The following is a 21,999-nucleotide window of genomic DNA, read 5'->3' as shown; positions in this document are numbered from 1 at the left end:
GGGCTGGGGAACAACTTTCAGGAAATTCTCCCCGAATCTGTGAGGCAGGAAGGCTGAAGTGTGAGAGACGGGGCTGGCAGAGACACAGAGGTAAAGGAAGTCTGGCCACGGTCCTTCAGGCTCTCCTGGCTGCGACCAGACAAGGAGGAACACCACAATTTCGGAAGTGAAGGGCCTTCATTGGCACAAGAGACACGCGCTCGTCTCCCTTGTGGGGAGGTGACTGCACGGACTGTGCTAGCCACCGCACAGCACACAAAGATCAGTTTAATAGAGATCAAATGCTTCCATTCGGCACCTTCCCTGGACCGGAGGTTTGTTTGGAGCCGTCGTCCCTGGCAGATGGGGATGTCTTAAAACGGCAAATGGGAGGATGGAAGGATGAAGACGTGCTATTCCCAACTGGACCAGGGCACCGGCTCTGGTGGGTGCAGGCCAGCCACTAGCCCATCCCAGGCAGATCGGGCCTGAGGCTGCCGGGGGTGGTAGGGAGAAGACTGAGGGACGGGGATCACAGATTCCATCCAGGATGTCTTTTCCCTCCTTCTCTGGGGAGGGTCTCATGGAAGCCTGAACACCGGGGCTGGCAGCGGCCCAGGAGGGCAGTGGCACTGGTGTCAGGGCTTAGAGGGGGTGAGGCGGGGGCCGCTGACTCATCTAGGGAGGAAAACGCACATTTTGATCCCGAATCAGCCGGACGCCTCAGGACCTCGGCCTAGAAAAGACCAGAACGCGGGCTGGCTACAACATTGGTTTTAATAGCAGTAACACCCAGAAATTCACTGCCGGGTCTTGCTGGCGACCGCTCAGCCCACGCCTCCCCTCCAGTCTCCACACCTCTGCAGGAACAGCCCCCACCCCCATTGCACTGATTGACAGACACACACAGACTTCCTCCCGCCCCGCACATGTTCGTGGGTTCTGTTCATCCAGAAGAGTTAATGAGACTTTGGAGTCCGCTTGCGGCCAGCCCTGCTTGCCCCGGCAGACGCCGCTGCAGAAAGCGTTACAAGGGTTCCAAGACAAAGGTGGTGCCTGTGGTATGTTGCTTGTGAATCTAAAAGGCTCTGGTTCCCTAATGGCTTCTGTCTCACAGCTACAGGAGGTGGAACAGGTGTACTTTTTCTGGTTGGTTTGCTTTTAAGGAATGTGTAAGGCATTTTGGTAAAGTTGAATAAGGAACGCTTCATTCCGGAGGTGCTTCACACGGAGGTCCCTTCCTTCGTACTGCCAGCATCCTCCTGTGGGGAGAGCGGGCACAGTCAGCCAGGGCCCCGCGGCCCCACGCCCTCCCCCGGGGCCAGCTCCTCTGGTCATCCCACCCTGAGAACTGGAAAACGCAGAGACTCGTCAGGTCTCAGAGGGGGCTGAGTCTGTGTGACTGCATAAGTCACGGAGCCTCTGCCTCTACTTGCCTCAGTTTCCTCCTACTTCCCAGGGTGGTTGGGGGGATCAAGAGATAGCAATTCTAAATGCTTGGCCCAGGGCCGGGCATACACGAAGTGCTCTATATTGTCAACAACAACAACAATAATGAGAATAGACGCTGGGCAGGTCACTCCTGTCTCCCTGCAAAATGGGGATAATAACAGCACTTCCTTCCCAGGGTGGCTGTGTGTGAAGCCCTTGGCATGCAGCAGGCACTTAATAAATGCGTGCTTTCATTCCTGCCCCCCCCGGCAGAGGAAAGGGAACGTTCGTGTACCGTTTTCTCAAGCTTGTCCTGCAGCTTCTTGACCGTGTCCCTCTCCTTGGTTAGCTGCTCCTGGGCCGCCTTCAGAAGCCCCTGGAGCTTGGTAGCAGCTTGCCCCAAACTCGTCGTCATCATCTTTTCTTTTTCCAGCCTTTCCTGTGGGGCACCAATTCAAGGTGTTCAGAACGAGGCCCCTCTCCGGAGGGCTCTGGCCTGGCAGAGGGGAGCACAGGCCCGCCCAGCCCCAGCCCACCTGTCTGGGGCGACCTCACCAGAAACAAAAACAAACACTAAATGGACTAGATAAGAGAAATCCCTTGTCATGAAGAAGACGCCGGCGAGGTGACGTCCAATCTTGAAGAAATAACCTGAGTCATCAGAGGGGCACTCTGGCCTGGTGAACAAGCGCTAGCCTCAGAATCAGAAACCCGGGTTCAATTCCTGCCTTGGACACACATACTGGCTGTGGGACCAAACCCTCTCCCTTCCCAGGGCCCAAGGCAACTCTCTACTCTCCAACCATCACGGAGAACTCACAGGAACGTGGAGCGAGCCAACCAATTCTCCACCCTTCTCTACTTCCCATGTATCTCCGGGTGGCACAACCCCCCAGCTACCTCCCAACAGCCCCGCCTCCTGGGCTCTGTCCCCAGCTCTGGGGACACGCTGGCCTCAAAGGAGAGTTAGGACGTTCACCTTCAAATGAACAGCCTCCTCCGTTTCTGAAGACTCCACGCCGATAGATGCTCGAAGCTTCTCCAACTCTGCTTGTAAGTTAAACACTGAATTCTGGGCCTTGTTTAGTTTCATGGAATCAAGAAGGAAAACAGGGCCAGGTTAGATGATCGGTCTAGAACACCAACAGTCAAAGTCAGAATGAACCAAGTGAAGAAATGCCAACATCTAAAGAGGGACCCTGGAGCAGGAGCATCAAATACTGACGCGGACCTCCAGCAGAGATTATAACAGCAACTCAGATTGATGGAAAAGCAACAAAGGGCTTCTTTGTAATGACTCAGGCAGGCAGACATCAGACATTTTCTTATCCTCAATTTATAGCTAAGGAAACCAAGGCCCACGGAGATTGAGACGGGTAGGCAAGCTCATCACTGCCCATAAATCGCACAACTAGGACTCTGAATCCAGCTACGCTGTCTCAGAGCCCATCTGTGAGTATTTACTGAGCCCGGAATGCCAAGTATTTCTTGAATGCCTCATCACAAGTATTTTTTAGTGTTTCAGTATTAAATAGGAGAATGTCTGTGCAATACTAAATCAAGCACTATGCATAATTACCTTCCCTTGTCTGTAATATTCATCTTGCCAGTCAACAAGCCCTTATTTTATATAAGAAGAAAAAAACGAGTCCTTATTCTCAAGGAGGGTAACATTCTTTGAAGAAGTGTAAATATCCAGGTACTACCAGAAACACACAGAATATATGAAGGCAATCTGAAAGAGGACGGCATCAATAGCTAGAGAGGACCAGGAAAAGCCTTAGAGTCATACAAGCATCTTCCCTTCCTTAGACCTGCTGGGTCTGTTTTGCGGGCATTCTTACGGTCTTTGGCTCCAGGCACATTGTATTCTTTTAGTCTAGGGTCTGAAGCAGTGATTAGGGACAGGGAGGGCCATAAGGCAAACAAGAGGGAGAATTGTGGAACAGCAACTTAGTGGAATGATATTTCTAGACAGTCAGATGCAAGGCAGCCTTCACTCAAGTCTGATTCTTCTCTGTCCTCATGGCAGTTTTGTCCCTGAGGTCTCAAAGGCAGGCCCTATTTAAGCAAGGAAGCTTTCCAGTTTAGTATGGTGGACAGATTATGTAGAAGCAGCCTTAGCAAGTTTAAAAGAGCTGATCACAAAAAGGTGGGTGAGGGCTTTTTGGTCACCGTCACCCAAGAAACCACGTGCATACACCTGGGGTGCCTAACCTTTCTATGCATCAGGGATCCCTCTTGGCCACCACGGACCTCTTCTCAGAATAATGTTTTAAATGTACAAAATAAAACACAGAGGACGACCAAGGAAAACAATTATACTGAACTGCAATTTTCGAAGTACTTTTAAAAATGAAGTTCAGACACTAGGTTCAGAACTCCTGGCCTCCTACTTTGGGGTATCCATGGATTCATCTGCTCAAGCTAGCGGGCCTTGAGAGCTCGCTGCGCGCATGTTTCTGTCTTGTGTCTGACCACCTGGTTGCATGTACCTTGCTCCCCTGGCCTCCCCAGGGACCTTTTCCTTAAGCTACCATGGTATGGCTAATGTGCTCACCGCACACGACAGGCTTTCCCATTCTCACTGAGGTGAAAGGGCTGAAGGACAGTCTAGTCCATCAGGGGACAGAGGCCTGGCACCGGGGGATGGCGTTCGAGGACAAACACTTTCTTAGCGCTCCTCCACTCCCTTCCTTCCAGGCCCGCCCGGCCCTGGTGGAAGAACGTACCTCCTCGAACTCTGTGGTGAGCTTCTGTCGCTGGATCTGTTCTTTCTCCAGGATGGTTTCTGTCCGCTCCAGCTGTGTTTTCAGCTACATGGAAACACACACACACAGAGGCAGTGAGAATCTGCCAGAGGATGGAGTCATGCTTCAAGGCACAATCTCTAGTCCCCGCTCCACTCTTGGGCCTAAGCCTCCTCCAGCGCAAAAGCATCGGCGTGGGGGGAGTGACTAGCTCCGTGCCAGGCTTCCACACCTCTCTTGGGAACAGACTTCAGGCAGGCAGGCACCCAGCTGCTTCCCCCTGAGTGATCTGAGGGAGGTTGAGCCCCGGCCAGGGCTGGGGAATGGAGGGGGAAGCTGGAAGGCCGTGGTAGGACTGTTCCAACAGGGCAGAGATCCCCAGGTGAGGGACAGGACAGTGAGCGAGAACACAACCCTGACTCACACTGTAAATAAGGCTGTGGAGCATCCGGGCAGGTCAGTCATCACTCTTACTGATGGCTCTCCCGGCACTTAGGGACCTCTTTACATGAAGACTGCCCAAAGGCAAGTGGGCAGGGGGCAGGTTTTTCCTCTTTATAACCCACTGTAAGCTCCTTGAGGGAAAGGACTAACTTTTGTACCCTCAGTACCTAGCAGTGTCTGGCACATAGTAGGCATTAATAACTGTTTAATGATTATTTGCCCCAAATTGGGCTTCTCCACACAGATTTGCTTAGAGAGGATTTCAGAGGTAAAGAGACAGAGATACAAAGAGATGCATCGTGGAAGAAAAGCCCCTTGGCTCTATTTCAATCACTTCATGCCCCCATTAACTCTAACTTCTAAAAATAGCTCATTTGTATAATACTTTTCAAAGTATTTGTCTCACAGCTATCTTATCAAGCAGGTAGCCCAAGTGTGACTCCCTCTATTTACAAAGTCACTGAATGCCAGGAGATCAGAGGAAACCCAGGGAAGTGTCCTTTCAGCCATACCATGCTTTTAAGCTTCAATTCATCTCTCCTTGGGGTCCCCCTCCAACCCCAAACAGGCTTTCACATTTAAAAGACTTTCGTGATTCTTGACAGGTGTCTCACTGAGACCATCTGCCCCTTCTTTCCCTCATTTCCCAGCCATTCGAGTTTGGTTAACTTGAAATGAAACAAACCATACCAACTGATTTATTTGGAAGAAACTGAGAAAGATTTAAAAGTGAGCAAATACCCTGGAGGGTATTTCAAGAGGTAGAGCTGCCCACTCTCCCCCGCTGCCCCCCCAATCCAACCCACGTAGAAGCCTCTCCAGAAAATAGTCCAACACACACAGGTAAGACATGCTACATCGAGGTCATGCAGTTGTCCCCAGCGAATGAAGCCATGGCATGATGGGAAGCCGGGAAGAAAGGGAGAAGAGGGTCAGAAGAGGGAGACAGGCACAGCTGGGTGGTTAGTGATGGGTGGCTAGGGGATCAATCTCACTGCCCTAACCTCCAGAGGTTCCTGCTCAGTTAGGTCAGCCTGCGACCCAACAACTTCACCATCCTGTACATGGTTCTCCATCTCACTCAACTGCTGCCTCACCTGAAATAGGGATGAAATAGGGAGTTTTGCTCAAGTACATACGTTTTGTACACCCCTCAATGTCTAATGTAGATCATCATGGCACATAGAGACCTAAAGTAAAAGCTCTTAAAATAAATGAATGATGGAATGAATAAACAAATAAAAGTAGTCTGGTACAGTCTATGGCATAAAACCACTCACCTGGGGGGGGGGGGGGGAAGGATGGACAAGTACCCTTATTTAAAGATGACTACGCTCACTGAGACTGACAAAGCTCAGAATTCAGGGTTAACTGATAGGCTCTTTCAAAATCTGCTGACACAGAGGAATAAGTAATTTCTTCCTAAAAGTAAAACCAACAGTTCCCAACATACTTGAAATTAAAGGCTTTGCGTACATAAGCCCTACTAGCTGAACACAGAATAGGGAACCCTTTCCAAAAATACATAAAACATATGGACCTAACATATTTTTCCTGGGTGTTCACATCCTGGATGGTGGTTAGGAAAGAATAGGCTATTATCACATTGTTGGGGATTCTACAGATATTCTAATTATTTGTGGATTGATTCCAAGGCCCAGGAATAATATATGGTTTCCCCAGAACCCATTCAGCAGAATTCACCCAAAAGGAAATGCTCTAGAATCCTTTCCTCAAAGTAGGAGTAAATTTTTACACTTCAAATTTAAAATGAACTCTCCCCCCAAAATCTGGCATAAAGACCATAACTCAAATCTCTGCCAACTGGATTAAACGAAGAGTCTTCAAAATGGAACAGAGAGATTCAACAGGTCACCAGCAGTAAATGCAACCAAACCTGAACCCTGCCTGGGAAAGCTCTTGGGAAGAACTTAAATTGGGGTTCAGATTTTAAATTAATATAGATTCCACGCCATATAAAGTTCAGTGTTGCATATAAGACTCAAAGCCATTGCCTCTGCTTCATTAAAAAAAAAAAGATTGAGGTGAATGTTATAAAAAGTATGATTCCGAATCACATTTTCAAACTGAAGGGGACCTCAGGGATCAAGTTCAGTCCTCTTTTTACAAATAATAAAAGAGTAGAGGTTTTAGTGGCCTAGAATGGGAATTTATGATACTGTATCTTCTCTAATTCCCAATCTATAGTTCTTCCCACTACAATAAATAGAACAGCCAATGAAATCTTAATGTCACTGCTCTATTTAAGTCAACATCTTCATTCATTCATTTATTTACTTATTTAATACTGTGTATTGGTTCTAAGGCAGAAGAGCAATAAGGGCTAGGCAATGGGGTTAAGTGACTTGCGTAGGGTCACACAGCTAGGAAATGTCTGAGGCCACATTTGAGTCTAAGATCTCCTGTCTCTAGGCCTGGCTCTCAATCCACCGAGATACCCAGCTGCCCGGAGTCAGCTTCTTTAAAGAAGTGAAATCCTATAGGTTTCATCATGGGAGAACAAAGCCCAGCTGGTCAAACTCTAGAATTGGACCCAGGGTAGAGAAAGGCATTCACCACTTCCACTCCAAAGAGATGCCTAAAACACCATTTCCTTTGGATCCATATAGATTCAGGAAACTGGGGTTTCCATATAGGAGAAATATGAGAAATTTTAATTCATTTAAGAACAGATTAAATGACTGTGGAAAAGGGGGAGGAGACAAGGTCCAAATCCTTCTTCAAAATTCCTTCACATGATCACTGGGAAAAATGGACTTCTAAACTAAACCTCATGTCTGGCCATTCAAATGAATTGAGTGAGATTAAAAAGAAAGTTAGCATTTTTGACTCAAACTCAGCACATGTGCACTCCCACAGTTTTTTCACTCCCCAACACCCCTTACAGTCAAAGCTCAGTTACCAGGGCGAGTTCCTTGCTCTGTTTCTGTGCTTCACTGTTGGCTGCATCCATCTGCTCTCGGGCTTCCGTTAAAAGGTCCCTCAGCTTCATTTAGGTGGCAGTGAGACAAGGAAGGGGGCAGAGAAGAGAGAAAAAAAACCAGCTGAGTATGAGTCAACAGCCACAATATCTAAACACCAGGCAGAAAAATAAGGTATTAGCAGGGACAACTCAAGGGAAATGTATTGACTCTTTGAATCTAAGAGATGGAGGGGAAACTATGATGCTTTCTAAGCCTTTGGAGAAAGATAACAAGGCAGTTCTCATGTAGGATTAGTGTTCAAGAGTAACGCCCAATCAGAAACTGCTGAGTTTTTCCTTTCTGCCTTGGTGTAGTTAAGAAAAAAATCCCAGGCTTAAATCAGTCATCCATCATTGCATTCTGGGGCCTCTCCCTCCTTCCCAAAGGCAGTCTAATCAATCATCCAGTGGGATGTGAAGTGTCCCGTGGGAGAGCCAATAGCTTGGAATTTAAGGCAGCAGCCTGGGCACTAGAATAGACACGATGGGTTGGGGACTCCCAACCCCCAAACAGAACTGTTCTGATCCTCTCCTAGCTTCCAGAGAGGATGGGTATTCAGCTTATGGAAGATTCAAGCTAAGGGCTTATGGCTGGATTTTGACAAATACAGAGATGACCAACTATTTTCTCATTGTCCCAAATGGCCAAGAGGTTCTAGAAATGAAAGTCAGTCTCATCAACAGTGGCAAAAACTTAGCTGGGGCCTTGAACTTATAATGTTAGAACCTATAAGCAAGAGCCTCTCCTCTAGTCCCATGATAATGCTTATTCAAGAATGACCAGGGGGACGCTACAGAGGAGGAGACTCCTGAGGGTGCCATCTACTTACCGACTCAACTTCTTTTGTGTATTTCTGACATTCTGCACTAGACGTCAACATGTGCTCTTCTAGTCGTGCCTCCAAGAGAGCTGCATATTCTTTGACCTTGATGCAAATATACATATTGGCAAATGAATGAGACAATAGCCCTGGGTGTAATTAACTGACATAAGCACGAGAGGACTGGGAATTGCTGAACTTTAAGGATAACCAGGGAGAATTCTATAGACTTCGTGGCATTTCTGGATTTAGCACACAAAACAAAATAAATAAACAAAAAACCCATCAACCAAAAATACTTGCTCTTGGCTTGGTGAAATTAGGGTAGGTATTAAAAAAAAGCCTTTGGGTAAGGCTATTTTTATGAAAATATCAGCAAGTTGCACCATAATTCTTCAGTTTCTTGAAGCTCTCCTCAGTTATTTGATTCAGTTCAACAAATCAGGCAAGCATGCCTTCTTTGAGCAAGGAACCACATGCTAATCAGTGAGGTAAAAAATTGGGTATAGAACAGGCCCTGTTTCATGAGGACTATATAACCTAAAATAGGGTATGAAGGTACCCAAACAATTACTATACAAAGGATGATAAGCTAACTACAAAGGAGAGATTCAAGAGAAATGCTTTGAGAGATCTGAGGAAATCACTTACACCAGGAGGTAGGGGAAGATGTGAAGGAAGGCTTCATACAGCAGAGTAGGTCCTTCAAAGAAGCAAAGGGCTTAAGGAACCAGAAATGGGCTGGGAACAGGTAGAAGGGAGGAGTCTAGTCCAGGACTTAGGGAGAGTATGAAGAAAAGCAGACAGGATGAATATGGGCTGAGAAGCAGTTGTCATATGAGATAAGACTGGATGAATAGTGAGCCTAATCATGGAAGGCCCTAGAATAACACATTTAGGGCAATTTGGCTTGACCACAGAATGCAGAAAGGGAAATCATATGCAATAAGGTTGGGAAGCTAGGCTGGGGCCAGGTAGTGAAGGGATCTCAATGCCAGCCACTGGGGCGTACTAGTGGAATCTATAGAGTTCCCCTGCCAGCCTCTTGTTTGGTCAGACCTATGTTTTAGTGTGGAGGATGGACTGGAGTGAGGAGAGACTTGAGGCAAGGAGGCCACTTAGAAGGCCACTATGATAATTTAGGCAAGAGGAGATAAGGCTTTAACTGAAAGCAAAAGCAGTGTGAGCAGCAGGGGAAGTTTCTGAGTAGAAAAGTCATAGTAGCACATTAGGGAAATTACTTGGGCAGTGGTATGGATTTGAGAAAAGATAGAGTAAAGGTAGAAAGCCAGGTGAAAGGCTGTAACAGTTCGGTGAGAAGACATGGAGAGGAAGGGTCAGATAGAAATTGAGCCTTAGGAACTGATTGGATTCGTTAATCTGGGAGATGGAGCTAAGTCATGCATAGACATGGAGGGAGAAACTGGAAGGAGGGACAGGAGGGAAGATGATGAGCTCAGTTTTAGACATGTGAGGCATTCAGAGGGACTGTTAGCAAGCTGTGGGTGAGATGGGCTTGGACTTCTGGGGAGGTATTAAAAGGAAAGATACAAATTTGGGGGTTACCTGCACAGAAGTAACAACTGAAGCCATGGGAGTAGATAAGATCACCAAGGGAGAGGATAGAAAGAAAAGAAGAGAGGGTCTTAGGCAGAACCTGAACAGATGAACCAGTAGAAAAGACAAAGAAGGTGCTATTATTAGTAAGGCAGGATGATTCATGAGAGAAGTTTTATGGAAGTAAAGAGTAAAGAAGTGGTCCACCATGTTGAATTAAGGGGGGGGAAAAAAAGGACAAATGAGAGACCCCAGGACAATTATTTCAGGACAGTGATGGGCAGAGAAGCCATATTTATAAAAGTTGTGTCATAACCTGACACTGGAAAACATAGGAAAGGATGCCAAAATTTATGGCTTGATTAAAGAAAATCCAACCACCACCAAAAAAATCAAAATCAAAAATGAAAAATTCTTGGTGGGCTGACAGTTGGTTTTGCAACCTCTTCTTTAAAAAAATGGCTAAAATTGCAACCAGCCCATGAGTTCCTTTTTCTCCAGACTTTTGAAGTGAAGATCTGGGACCTGTTAAGATTAGACATTTTTCTTCGCCAAAGCAAAGAGACACTTCCTACCTGATCTACATTCTGTAGGTCTCCTTTTAACTTCTCCATGGTTTCTTCAAGATGTTTCACTTTGATTTGTGACTATGAAAGAAGAACAATATTATTTCAGGAAGGTAGGAATAAACATTGAGAATTATTTTCATTCTAACTTGAACATCTCTCTCAGAATATTTATCTATCTTAGGGTAGACTGACCATCCACTACTAACTACCGAGTTCTTGCTTCTCTCAGGCTCTGCCTTATTCCCAATCCTAGGGGCAGGGAAGAGAAAGGGAAGAGGAGGAGGCAAGATGGTAGAAAAGAGGCCAAAGCAATATCAAATAGCATTTACCTTTTGTAGTTCTTCTTCTGATACTGTGAGTTTGGCTTTCCATACCTGCTCTTCCTCCTCCACACTCTTCTGAAGATCTTTCAACATGCCTTCCTAGGAAGTTAATCACACAGATGATAAGAAAATGGTTTAGGAATTTAAAAAAATAACAATCTAAAAGCAATAAACCCATCTAGGCATTTTAATGTCATTATAGTCACTAAGTACTTACTATGAGCTAAGGCCAGTGCTAAGCACCTCTGAGAATAAAAAGGAAGACATGAAGTATAATGCCACTTCTCCCTTCTTTCTCTCTCTTTAAAATTTTATTTGTTTATTTTTTTGATACATTTTGAATTCTGAGTTGTCTTCCTCCTCATCTTGCATTAGAGAAAACCAACCTTTGACACAGATATATATGTGGAACCATACAACACATACTTTCATATATTAACTTTTTTCTCTGGAGGTTGATAGTACTTTTCTTCATAAATCCTTTGTAACTGATTTGAATGTACAGATTATTCAGAATAAGCTTAGTCATTCGCAGTCATTCTTTGAACTATATTGCTATTACTATACATAGTGTTCTCTTGATTTACATTTTCCCTTTCTTTGGATCCTCTTTCTCAATTACCTGTTTTTCATTATTCCTATTCTCCCCTCTTTAAGCTTATCTCTCTCTTTTTCATATATAAATATAAATGTAGGTCACTCCTTAGTCAGGGCATATACATTTTGGTTGAAATACAAAATTTGGTCACTGGATTTATGCTCCTTGATGCAATTAATCATATTGTGATTTGTTGTATCCTCTCACAGGCCTGAACATGGAGATGGGCTCCACAGCAGAAGAGATAGCAAATCAAACAGGGATCACTTTCTCAGCCACCAAATGGATCTTACAGTATAAAAAGGAGGAGAAGGTAGACGGGTAACTATATCCCTCATTTCTTTATTTCCCTTTTGCTTCTTGTTTACATGTCTAGTACCTCAAAGTCTCCCTTCCTCATAGTCAATGTTCTATGAAACCATTAAGCCCTTTTTCTTTCTTTCTTGGTGACTTAGAATTAGAAACGGTCATCTAGTTTGACCCCTTCATTTTGAAAAACGAAGAAGCAAAGACCTAGAGGATGCATACACAACTTGTCCATAGTCACATAGTTAGATCTTGGATCCAACTATCTTCCCCTTCCACTATGCTGTGTTTCCATCAAGGAAATAGGATTCCATGTTTGGTCCTTCAGAAAATCCTGGTAAACTGTTACTGTTCCATCCTTTCCCCCTCTCCAGAACATAGGAACCTTTCTGGGGAATTCTCTATAGAACCACAGACTAGATGCAGACATTTTAAACCTATTACTATGAGAAATAGAGAATTCTAGCATGACTGTAGCATACATGCATAATTCTCTACCAAATCCCTATTCTGATCTGCTCATCATGGTGGAAAGGTGAGCTGGTGTTCTGAAAGGCTTTGCCAGTGGAGTACAAGCTCAGGTAGACCCTAAGCAGAAAAGGCTTCAAGAACACCGACAGGTTATATGTGACTAAGGACCACAGCTGGGAGAGGCTCATCCTCAGATTGTCCATGGTATGAATTTGGGGGCCCTAACAAAATTCATTCTCTTAAGCCATAGACTATGTACCATTGGAGGAAGGATCCACAAAGACAAAAGTCACAGATCCTAGAGCTGCCTAAAAGATTAGACCCACCGTTTCTGCAAGTATGTTTCGGTACTGATCACATTCCGACTGTAAAGTGCTTTGGGCTTCCTCAGCTTCTTTTAACTTGGAGGCTAAGTCCTGAAAGAATCCAGTAAGAATTGATTGTAGGTTAGCCACAAAATACAAGCTGTTACTGAATGTTAAAAATCCCAACCCCAACTCCCCTCCCCCAAGAAAAGATGTCACCAGGAGCCCATAAGCTCTACTCTGTCAATAAGGATGCCAAACTCAAAGTTTACATTTATAGGATCCTCTTACCAAAGATACTCCTGCAGGTGCTTTTTGTTTTACAGCTTCCATCCTCTTCTCTTTGAATTCTTCTAACCACCCATCATAACTCTGAAACCATCAAGGAAATGAGTGTGGGGATTCCCATTGTCTTGAGCTGGGCAAGAATTCTACCACCACTGCCATCAAACCCCTTCCCTTCTCTTTAGGCAATAATAATTAACAATGGTAACAGCTGATTCGAAATGTTCCCATGGGAGCCTTACATCCATCTTGTGGGGGAAATGCTGCAAATATTATTATCCCCATTTTACAGATGAGGAAGCTGAAGGTCAGAAGTAAATTCAAAGGCAGGATCTGAACTAATTTCAGCCCAGCTTCTGGGAACCACCATCTCAATGCCTTTGACTTGTACCTGTTGTGTGGCTATTGAAATATCTGGGAAGAGGGAGAGGAGAGTTTCTTTTGTTTTTGTCTGAGTGATACTGAATTGCTTCTCTGCTTCTTCCTAAAAGAAAAAGGATAGGGTTTAGACATGAAAGTAGAAATTAGTTGCTCAGAGAGCACATTTATGGGGATTTTTTTTTTTTGCTCAAACTATGAGATCCTAAGAGGTAGCTTTCTGAAATTTAATAAGAGTTCTGGATCTATGGCAACAAAGTACCATACATATGGGTTACAGTTAACAAAATGTTAGACTTGGAGTCAGGAAGACCTGACCACAAATTCCAGCTCAGACACTCTTAGGATATATGACCTTAGGCAGGTCCCTTAATCAATGGCATTCAGTCTCTTCATCTATGAAATGAAGGCTTAAATTTAATAACTTATAAGGTTTTAAAATATTATTATTCACTTCCTGAGGCAAATAAGCCATCTTCTGAACAACCTGCCTGAAAGGATATTTTTTGTTTCTTTTTCTTTTATAACTTTTTTCAATTACATGTAGAAGAGAATGTTTTTCTTTCTTTAATATGAAAATACTAAGAGCAATAATTAGCATTTATATAATAGCACTTTATAATTATCCTCACAACAATCCTGAGAGATAGGTACTCTCTTTAGGAAGAAAGTAAGGCAGACAGGAGTAAATGATTTCTCCAGACTCAAATGACTATTAAGTATTTGAGGCTGAATTTGAATCAGGTCTACCTGACTCCTGATGCCACCTAGCTGCCTTACGATATTTAGCTACAACTCCATAAAGGATCAAAAGTTAATAGGAACTCTTAAGGTCAAATGCATTTGACACAACCAGCTCAGTTCTCATTTCTGAAAGTGGTTTCTCTAACCTGATAATTAGAAGGACAAAGAAAATTTTATAATAGTTGCTATGAAAAAATGCCATTATATTGGATTCAACTAATGAATGGAAAACTCAAACCCATGCAGTTGGAAATATTTTAGGTTTTTTTTTTCTCCTAACATGTTACCAGTCACTTGCATTTTATTTTTAAAAGATAAATTCAAAAAACCTATGAAAAGGCATCTGTTGGATGGTTGGGTAAGCAAAGGAAACAAATTTAATGAGATAAAATAACTTGCTAAAAAACATTAGCTGTAATACCCTAATGAACCTGATGATAACAGGATCTCTGTGTTAGTTAACACCTACAGGGCAAGGTATGAAAATTATAGAGTAACAGCTTATTTTCCTCATTCAAAAGAGAATGGGAGAAGACTTTACCTAAGTAAAGTATTTTATGTACCAAATTTCCTGAGAATTTCAAAGAGACTCAACCAATCCCAGTCATCAACAGTCTATATTTTGAATGTATTTGGCTCAACTAGTTTTGACATTATTAACAGACAGAAATTGAACATGAAATACATCCAACCTTTGCTTTGGTTAAAGAACTCAGTTTCTCCTCACATCCTTTCTCAGCAGATGCCAAAGCTTCCATTGCTCTCCAGTTTTTCTCTCTGAGGTCCTAAGACAGGAAACAATGGTCAGGACTAATGTGGCCAGTCAAACACACTCATAAACCTCAAAGACATGCAGAAAGTATAACTTCAGATCTTTTGCTCACAGAGGACACTAGGTAGATGACTTTTCCCAGTAATGGAATGCTGCATCCAGAAGACTGGGTATCTAATTTCCCATTATTATGATCCATCAATTTTTAAGTTGTGCTTGAGCCTTTAAACATATGGTTACCGTGTCTCTTAGCACATAACAGAAGCAGTCCTAGCTTGCTATTAGGACACAGAATGTCCTTTTTATAGATGATATATACTGAGATAAGGAGAGGAAAAAAGGATGAGACAGTATAGCTAAAGGATTTATTTCCCTCCCCTCTCAAATGACTGGCATGATGTTTCATTACCTTTCCTTGGAGAGAAAGATTTTAAAAATATTCCGTTGATGGATCATACTGTGTCAAGGGTTCTTAGACCTGAGTTTGTTTTTTAAATATTTCAATAACTGTATTTCAATATAATGTTTCCTTTGTAAGCAGATTTTTAAAAAATTTCATGCCTTAAAAACAGGGTTCTGAGGAGTTCATATCCTTCACCAGACACAAAAAAGGCTGAGGATTCCTGCAATATTATCAACCACTTTGGGGGTAGGAGAGGACAGGGACATGATGAGACAGTTTGCTCTAGTATAAAGAGTCTAGGGCTTATCATCTGATGACCCAGATTTAAGTTCTAACTACATTTAACGGTATGTTCTCTCTGAAGCTCTTGGAGAAGAATGCATGGCCTCAAGCTTCCCTGTGCCAAAAAGTTCATGGCAGACACAATTAGGGCAAGTCAAACTTCTAGCTACCCCACTCCATTCTCTTGGATTATTCCAATATTTTCCTACTGGTTCTTCCCGCCTCCACTCTTTATACCACTTCCAGAATAATCTCCTTTATGCATGGTCCTTGCTCTGGTCACATCACTCTTCTGATAAAAAATCCTGGTGGCTTTCTTCTTCTTTTTTTAAATGAAACCCTTACTTTCCCGTCTTGGAATCATTACTGTGTATTGGTTCCAAGGCAGAAGAGTGGTAAGGGCTAGGCAATGGGGGTTAAGTGACTTGCCCAAGGTCACACAGTGTCTGAAGCTAAATTTGAACCTAGGACCTCCCGTCTCTAGGTCTGGCTCTCAATCCACTGAGCTACCCAGCTGCCCCTGGCTCTCTTCTAAGAAGTACACTTCTAAGTTTTTTTCCTGACACTCTAGGCCCTCCTCAAGCTGGCAACCCCTTCTTTGTACAGCTCATCTTGGTATTTTTTATCATAGATTTCAAACTCCCTCCAAACTGGACTCTATTCCCAAAACATACATGTCCTGGGGCTCCCTGAATATGCTTTTGCACTCATGCTATAATCCATTCTTGGAAAGTCCTTCCCCTCCCTTACTTGTGAAGTCCTTCCTATCCCTTAAACTAAATTTAAATGCTACCTACACCACAAAATCTTCTGGTTCTCCAGTTTGAAGTATTGTATCCCTCACATCTCACACTCTGTCCTAAGCCTGAACCTATCTAATACAAAATATTACATATCACACACTCACACACACACACACACACACACACACACGTATCTGATGTGTGTATAGTGAGGGTGTATGTGTTTCTAGCTTAAGTTCTTAATATTGTGAAAACTCAACAAGGGCAGGCACTATGTTTTAACTAAATGCTCTCTCTCCTAGTCCCCAACACTGGGTTCTAAACACAGTAAATAGTTAATAAATTGCTATGGTGTAAATACAAAAGGCTTCAATGAAATGTATTTTTAAATGAATAAATGTTGATTGATTGAATGAATATAAGATACCAAAAAACATACTGCCTTCCAACACAACACTAGGTACTCAGTAGGTGACCACCACCTGCATTAACCTGCATTAACAGAGCAATAACACATCTCCACAAACAGCTTTGGTGACTTCAGTGACCCAGGAGTCAGTAAGATGAGAAATAACTCCTTTCTCTGGCATTTAAAGCCCTTCACAATCTAAAGCTGACTGCTCTTTCCAGGCCATATTCCTCCCCTCATATAGTCTATACTTCAGGCAAATAGGCCTACTTTCTGTCCTCCATGCCTTTGCAAGTCATCTTCCAAAGTTCTGAATCCTCTGTGTCTTTGCTGCCACATCTTCAAACTCCTAGCACCCCTCTCAAAGTTTCATTCAAGTGTCATCGCTTACAAGAGGGTTTCCCCCAGACTTCCTCTATTATTAGCATCTCCTCACCTTGTAGAAGTTTTATACTTACCTTGAATATACTTTGTTTTTATTTTTATCAGGCGGTGGGCCCCTTTGGCAGTTTGGTGAAACCTAGGGGTCCTTTCCCCCCCAGTTTGTTTTTAAATGCACAAATTATAATACATTGATTTACTAAGGGAACCAATCAGAGGGAAATACAGCTGTCAACATTTTTTTTGAAACACCCCACATGTTAAGAAATCATGGACCTCATTTTAGAAATCCTGGAGTTTCATAACACTTCCCCTAGAAGAAAGTTTCTTGAAGATAGGAAGTGTTTTATTTCTGTCTTCATATGCCCAGAGACCAGTGGCCAGGACTTTGTAGGAGTTGAATAAATGCTTAATGAGTAGACTGGATTGTCAATTAGGTGCTCACCCCACCCACTCAGCTGTCTCTGCGCTAAGGGCTTCTTTGGTCAGAGCTTAACATACTTTTAAGAAAAAATAAGTCCAAGGTTGGAGCCTAATACTGTGAAGATAAGATTAGAAACTCCGAGATTCCTGTCACCAAGACTAAAGGTAGAAAAAGCCCCCTCAAAGAGACTCAAAATCCGGGATTCTCTTCTTTGCCCTACTCTCTCACTGCCAGTACCACAGGAGGGGAAAGGAACATGAGAGGAAGAACATTTATGGTGAAGTCATAATGTAAACAGGGTTAGGTTAGGGAGGCATGCAGTTCATAGTAGGTAGTGGATAAGAAAAGCTAAAATAATTTCCTTGAGCTAAATTCCCTCCCTTAGGGGTTTGGGGAGAATTGTTTGCTTGTTGGGGGCTGTTGTTCCATAGTGGGTTTTCACAGAACAAGGAGCAAATAAAAATATGCACAGAATATCGGGTCCTTTACTTCACACTGACTCTGCCCAACGCCCCTATGCCCCACAATTCCCTCTAGCGCAGACCCTTACATTATTTTTTAGTTTCTGCTGCTCGACAGCCTCCTTTAGCTCTGTAGCTTCCTTTTCCAAAGATGTTACCCGGGCCTCTCGATCTTTAAGCCTAAAGAGAATAAGAGGGTATTATTTTCTTGCTTTCAAAATATTCTGTTAGCCCACTCTCCAAATGGGTAGCAATTCAAATGAGAATGGTCTGATCTACTTCATGACACTTTAGAATAGGGTTCCCAATCCAATGAACAATCATTCATAAAGTCTACCTTGGTAGATAATACTATAAATAATAAAAAAAATTTTATATGGTGATTTAGGATTTACAAAGTGTTTTGCATATATTATCTTATTTGATCCATATAATAGCCCTGTTTGCTAGGCCTTTTTACAGATAAGGAAACAATAGCCGAGAGGGGTCATGACTTACACAAGTTACACAGCTATTAAGTATCAGAATTTGAACTCAATTTTCTTGACTCCAACAGCATTCTACTACACCACCCAGACACCTCATTTTCAGAGTAGGAAATATGTGAATCTCAAAACTTCAGGGAAACAAAAAGTAGTTTCTCAACTATTTTCTTTCCTCACTATTCCCCACTGAAGCCCACTTTCTAATGCCATTGTGAATTTTAAAATTTCTCAGACTCTACCTTAGAACATTTGGTTCAGGCTATTTCCCATTTTAAACAATGGAGGTACTTAGTCAGGAATGTATGTGAGAACTTTACATTAGTCCACCCATACTTAGGCATATTTTAGGGGAAGATAAAGTTGTGAACTCTTTACCGAACAATGGAAAGGTAACCAGCCCATACTTAAAGTATAAAAGTATAAAAGTATTAAAGCTAAAACCCTTAAGCTAGGTCTATTTTTAGATCAAATACAAAAAGGTGCTAAGTACCTATGAAAGTCAAATTAATCACTAAAAGTACAAGCAAGTTTAACAAAAAAGGGGTGTGAAGTTTTAGTCTACCCAGAGAAGTTGAGAACTAAAGAAGATGTGGATTAAGAATGGTCAGTCCTGTGAAAACATCTACTGTGATTGGTAGATGTGAAAACTTAGGGGAGGTGACATGGGAGAAAATTCTCCTTTAAAAGGAGAGAATTTAAAAGGAGGTCGGAAGGCCTCTGAACTTAATCCAGCTATGGAGCTGAATTGGAGGCTGGTCTCTGACTTGGTGGCTGAAAGGGAATTCAGCCTTGGAAGCTGAATTCAGACTAGTTGTAGTAGCTGGGTCTCTCTGAACACTAGAATCTTGCTTGGGACAAACTCTCGTGGTGAGTGATTAAAGACTGACTGATCTCTCTCTTAAGGCTCAGGCCTAGGCCATGTTCGCGGTCACAGTTCTAAGGCAACCATTCTTTTGACTATAACACCACCCTCTTTCTATCTCCAAAATCACCATCATAACTTTGAACATGAATGGGATGAACTCACCCAGAAAACATAGATGAATAGGGGAGTGGATTAGAACCCCAAATCCCACCATATGTTGTCTACAAGAAACACATCTGAGTTGGGTAGATACTCACAAGGTCAGAATTAAAGGTCGGAGCAAGACCTATTGGGCCTCAACTGATAGAAAAAAGGCAGGAGTTGCAATCATGATATCAGACAAAGCCAAAGTAAAAATAGACCTGATTAAAAGGGAGTATAGACAATGAGGAAATATCACTAATCAACATGTATGCACCAAATGGTATAGCATCCAAATTTCTAAAGGAGAAACTAGTAGAATTGAAGGAGGAAACAGATAAGTAAAACTATACTAGTGGGAGACCTGAACCTACCACTATCAAATTTAGATAAATCAAATCAAAAAATAAATAAGAGGTAAAAGATGCAAATGAAATCTTAGAAAAATTAGTTATATAATTAGATATGTGAAGAAAAATAAATAGGGACAAAAAGGAATACATCTTCTTTTCAGCAGCACATGGTACATTCACAAAGATTGACCATATACCAGGTCATAAAAACATGGTATACAAATGTAGAAAAGCAGAAATAATAAATGCAACCTTTTCAGATCATAAGGCAGGGTACACGGAGAGCCAAATCAAAAATAAATTGGAAATTAAATAATATGATTCTCTAAAATTGGTTAGAGAATAAATCATAGAAACAATAATTTCATTGAAGAAAATGACAATGATGAGGCATCTTTTCCAACTCTATGGGATGCAGCCAAAGCAGTACTCAGGGGAAATTTTATATCCTTGAGTTCATATATTAACAAATTAGGGAGGGCAGAGGTCAATGAATTGGACATGCAAATCAAAAAACTTTAAAGTGAACAAATTAAAAACCCCCAGAAGAAAACCAAATTAGAGATCCTAAAAATTAAGGGAGAAATTAATAAAATCGAAAGTGATAGAACTATTGAACTAATAAATAAGACTAGAAGCTGGTATTTTGAAAAAAAAAATAGACAAAGTACTGGTCAATCTAATTAAAAAAAAAAGGAAAGAAGAAAACCAAATTAACAGTATCATAGATTAAAAGGGAGACCTCACCTCCAATGAAGAGAAGAGGAAATTAAGGCAATCATTAAAAACTATTTTGCACAATTATATGGCAATAAATATGGTAATCTAGGTGATATGAATATTTACAAAAATATAACTGCCTAGATTAACAGAAGAAATAGAATTCTTAAATAATCCCATATCAGAAAAAGAAATTGAACAGGCCATTAAAGAACTCCCTAAGAAAAATTCCCCAGGGCCTGATGGATTCACAAGTGAATTCTACCAAACATTTAAAGAATAGCTAATCCCAATACTATACAAACTATTTGACATAATAAGCAAAGAGGGAGTTCTACCACATTCCTTTTATGACACAAATATGGTACTGATTCCAAAGCCAGGCAGGTCAAAAACGGAGAAAGAAGTTTTCTGGGATTGATTCTTTTACTCCACTTGGCTTGGTGGCTCAGGCAGAAGACACCCTTGTGGGTAAGACTCTTGCTCCCAAGACACTATTAAACTTCCACATGGAGATCGGAACCTTGTCGGGGAGTGAGCTGAAATTCTACAGACCATACTTTAGTGTGGTAGGCTAGGATCTATCTATCTATCTATCTATCTATCTATCTATCTATCTATCTATCTATCTATCTATCTATCTATCTATCTATCTATCTATCTTTTTCTCTCTTCCTTCCTTCCTTCCTTTACTATATTTATATTAAACTAAACTGTTAAAAGCTACTATCATCCTTGTGACTTAAGAGTTAATTTTATAAACGGCGACCACAACAATTTTTTAAACTAATATTATTTAACAAAACCAATTTCTAAATATTACATGTAGCATTTTAATTATTACAGATTACGTTTATTTCCATTATTGCATGGCTGACATCTTGTGTAGGACAGGCAGTAGTGAAAGAATGTAGCACTGGTCAGTTGGTTTGAAGATACCAAAAAAAAGAAAAGAAAAAGAAAAAGAAAAAAAAAGAAAAAACCCTAAAGATTTGGGGCAAACTAAAGTCATCTCAATAAAAACAAATAATCATGCACTTCAGCCAGCTTGGGCTAATCCTATCCCAACTCTATAGACCAGTGAATAAACCAGGACTATTGAAATATCTGTTCTGACAGTGAGTTTTGCAATGTCCCTAAAATTTAATTTCCCAAATAACCAATATTGTATAGCTTTAATCCTACCTTTTAAATATGTACATAAAACAATTACCAGTCTACTCAAAAGTATTTTAAATCACCCTATGGTGATTGTGTACATCTATCACTGTTCACATAGTAGTCTTATTTTCTATTTATCCTTAGCATAGTAGTCAATGCAGAGAAAACAAAAAAAGGAAGCTCTAAAATGGCCTTTTTCTGAAAATCCAAGACCTTACTGAAAAAAATAAAATAAAATAAAATAAAAAATCAGTGGATATCATTTAGCCACTCAGCTTTTCAGTCTTACCTTGCTTGTAACTGGTCCACTTCTGCTTGGCTAGCCTAAGGTGAAAAGACAAAATAGATGCTCATTAGCAAGATTTTCCTGAATTTTTCCTTTGCTTTTAATAAAAGATAAAGTCCCTTTTTTCCCCACCTGCTGGTTTCTATATTTCATGTCAATGATGGACCAA

The 21,999-nt window shown here is 41.8% G+C and overlaps 1 protein-coding gene across 1 annotated transcript in view; it reads right to left on the bottom strand.

The window, feature by feature from the left end:
• Positions 1 to 738: 738 nt before the first annotated feature.
• RRBP1 (ribosome binding protein 1) overlaps positions 739 to 21,999 on the bottom strand; it is a 131,477-nt gene continuing 110,216 nt past the window's right edge. The window contains 15 exon segments of the mRNA XM_056813857.1: positions 739 to 1,241; positions 1,706 to 1,849; positions 2,390 to 2,488; positions 4,143 to 4,226; positions 5,609 to 5,701; positions 7,528 to 7,611; positions 8,418 to 8,513; positions 10,541 to 10,612; positions 10,864 to 10,956; positions 12,559 to 12,648; positions 12,829 to 12,909; positions 13,214 to 13,306; positions 14,637 to 14,729; positions 17,909 to 17,999; positions 21,834 to 21,868. Coding sequence (XP_056669835.1) covers positions 1,203 to 1,241; positions 1,706 to 1,849; positions 2,390 to 2,488; positions 4,143 to 4,226; positions 5,609 to 5,701; positions 7,528 to 7,611; positions 8,418 to 8,513; positions 10,541 to 10,612; positions 10,864 to 10,956; positions 12,559 to 12,648; positions 12,829 to 12,909; positions 13,214 to 13,306; positions 14,637 to 14,729; positions 17,909 to 17,999; positions 21,834 to 21,868 — 1,287 coding nt within the window. The 3' untranslated portion in view covers positions 739 to 1,202.

This window comes from Monodelphis domestica, chromosome 1 (genome assembly GCF_027887165.1).
Source record: "Monodelphis domestica isolate mMonDom1 chromosome 1, mMonDom1.pri, whole genome shotgun sequence".
Lineage (NCBI taxonomy): Eukaryota > Metazoa > Chordata > Mammalia > Didelphimorphia > Didelphidae > Monodelphis > Monodelphis domestica.
This window is presented reverse-complemented; position numbering and strand designations above follow the sequence as displayed.